The following is a 1889-nucleotide window of genomic DNA, read 5'->3' as shown; positions in this document are numbered from 1 at the left end:
CATCTGTAATGTGAGTCAGGTATCAGAACTGGAAGGAAGTTGAGCCCAGGTCTGATATATTTCAAAGGGCTACGAGTGTTCTTATAGCCAGTACTACCTGTGTATGTAGACATAGAGGAGATAGGGATGGGAGACTGTTGATAATCACAGCTAGCATTTATCCATCAGTTACTGAATTCCAGGCACTATTCTAAACGCTTTACGTGAATTCACTAGAATTCTCAAATTTTCATGAGATTGTAAGTAGAGTTAGGATTCTGACTGTCTTGTCTAGTGCTGTATTTCTTTCTTTCTTTCTTTCTTTCTTTTTTAGCAGCTGGGTGGTACAGGGATCTGAACCCTTCACCTTGGTGTAATAGTGCTATATTTTTGATGCTTAGAATAGTACCTGGTGTGCAGTGCGTATTCAATATGTATATAAATCCGTAGCGTGCCCCAGGCACTGCACTAATCCTCATACCAACCCACACAAGATAGGTGTTTTCGTTTTCTTTTTTGGGGGGTGGGGGCAGCTGGCTGGTGGGGGATCCGAGTCCATGAGCTTTGATATTACACTGCCCTCTAACCAACTGAGCTAACCCGCCAGCCCTTTCTCCCCATCTTCAAGATAAGGATACTTAGGCAAGAATTCGATAACTGAACCCAAACTGAGATTCAAACCCAGCCGTTAGCATTTGACTTCTTAGCCACTGTCCTGTCTTGCAACTTGCTCCTTGACGCAAAGCCCCTGCTCTTGGCTTATTTAATCACATGGGACTATGATTTCTTGTCTGTCTGTCTGTCTGTATGATCCTAGGGAAGCCCTGAAGAAAATGAAGGATGTCTATGAGAAGACACCCCAGATGGGGGACCCTGCCAGCTTGGAACCCCGGATCACAGAAACCCTGAGCAACATTGAACGGCTGAAGTTAGAAGTGCAGAAGTATGAAGTAAGAGAGGACCCTAGGGAGGGGCGGGGGCCGGCGGGGCCCGGCTGAGTCACTGCCGGGTGGGGGACAGGGAGGTGTTGGGGGGGGAGGTCCCCAGCTGTTTCTCATCACGGCCTTGGGTGTGCATGGGTGATCTCAGGAAAGCTCCGGGTCCAGAGTGGGCTGACCCCGGAGCCCTGCCCTAGAACTGATCTTCTGGTCTCGTTCTTCCAGGCTTGGCTGACAGAGGCCGAAAGTCGGGTCCTAAGCAACCGGGGGGACAGCCTGGGCCGACATGCCCGGCCTCCTGACCCCCCAGCCAGTGCCCCACCGGACAGCAGCAGCAACGATAGGTCACAGGATCACAAGGAGAGGTGAGCAGGGAGGTGGAAGTGGGTCTGGCTGCAGGGACCCAGGGGGACCTGTCTTTAGCGGCCTTATCTCCCAACCAGCTCTGATGAGCCTCCCTCAGAAGAGGGCCAGGACGCCCCCATTTACACGGAGTTCGATGAGGATTTTGAGGAAGAGCCCACATCTCCCATAGGTCACTGCGTAGCAATCTACCACTTTGAAGGTGAGAACAGCCTGGGTGGGCTTGGGGGACGGAGGGAGAGAGGGAGGTGTCAGTTGCTTGGGAGACGGGGGTGTCTCGCTGGGTGATGTTTAAATTCACCTAAAGCAGACCTGGGTCCACCTGCATGACAGGTTCTAGCGAGGGCACCATCTCCATGGCCGAGGGTGAAGACCTCAGTCTCATGGAAGAGGACAAAGGCGACGGCTGGACTCGAGTCCGGCGGAAAGAGGGAGGAGAGGGTTATGTACCCACCTCCTACCTCCGAGTCACTCTCAACTGATCCTGCCAGAGGCGGGAAGAGGGGGGCTGTTGGCTGCTGCTTCTGGGCCATGGGGGGCCCCAGGACCTATGCACTTTATTTCTGCCCCCGTGGCTTCAGCTGAGACCTGTGTAACCTGCTGCCCCCC

At 53.2% G+C, this 1889-nt stretch overlaps 1 protein-coding gene across 2 annotated transcripts in view; it reads left to right on the top strand.

Moving 5' to 3' along the window:
- Positions 1–1888, top strand: part of TRIP10 (thyroid hormone receptor interactor 10) — an 11421-nt gene extending 9533 nt beyond the window's left edge. The window contains exons 11-14 of one of the 2 annotated variants that reach the window (XM_008583676.1): positions 797–929; positions 1143–1282; positions 1361–1482; positions 1614–1888. In XM_008583676.1, the coding sequence (XP_008581898.1) occupies positions 797–929; positions 1143–1282; positions 1361–1482; positions 1614–1762 (544 nt within the window). In that variant the 3' untranslated portion in view covers positions 1763–1888. The remainder of the gene's footprint in view (positions 1–796; positions 930–1142; positions 1283–1360; positions 1483–1613) is intronic. The other variant, XM_008583677.1, reaches the window with a different exon arrangement.
- Position 1889: the final 1 nt, after the last annotated feature.

The sequence above is a fragment of the Galeopterus variegatus genome, unplaced genomic scaffold, assembly GCF_000696425.1.
Source record: "Galeopterus variegatus unplaced genomic scaffold, G_variegatus-3.0.2 Scaffold2993, whole genome shotgun sequence".
Taxonomy (NCBI): Eukaryota; Metazoa; Chordata; class Mammalia; order Dermoptera; family Cynocephalidae; genus Galeopterus; species Galeopterus variegatus.
This window is presented reverse-complemented; position numbering and strand designations above follow the sequence as displayed.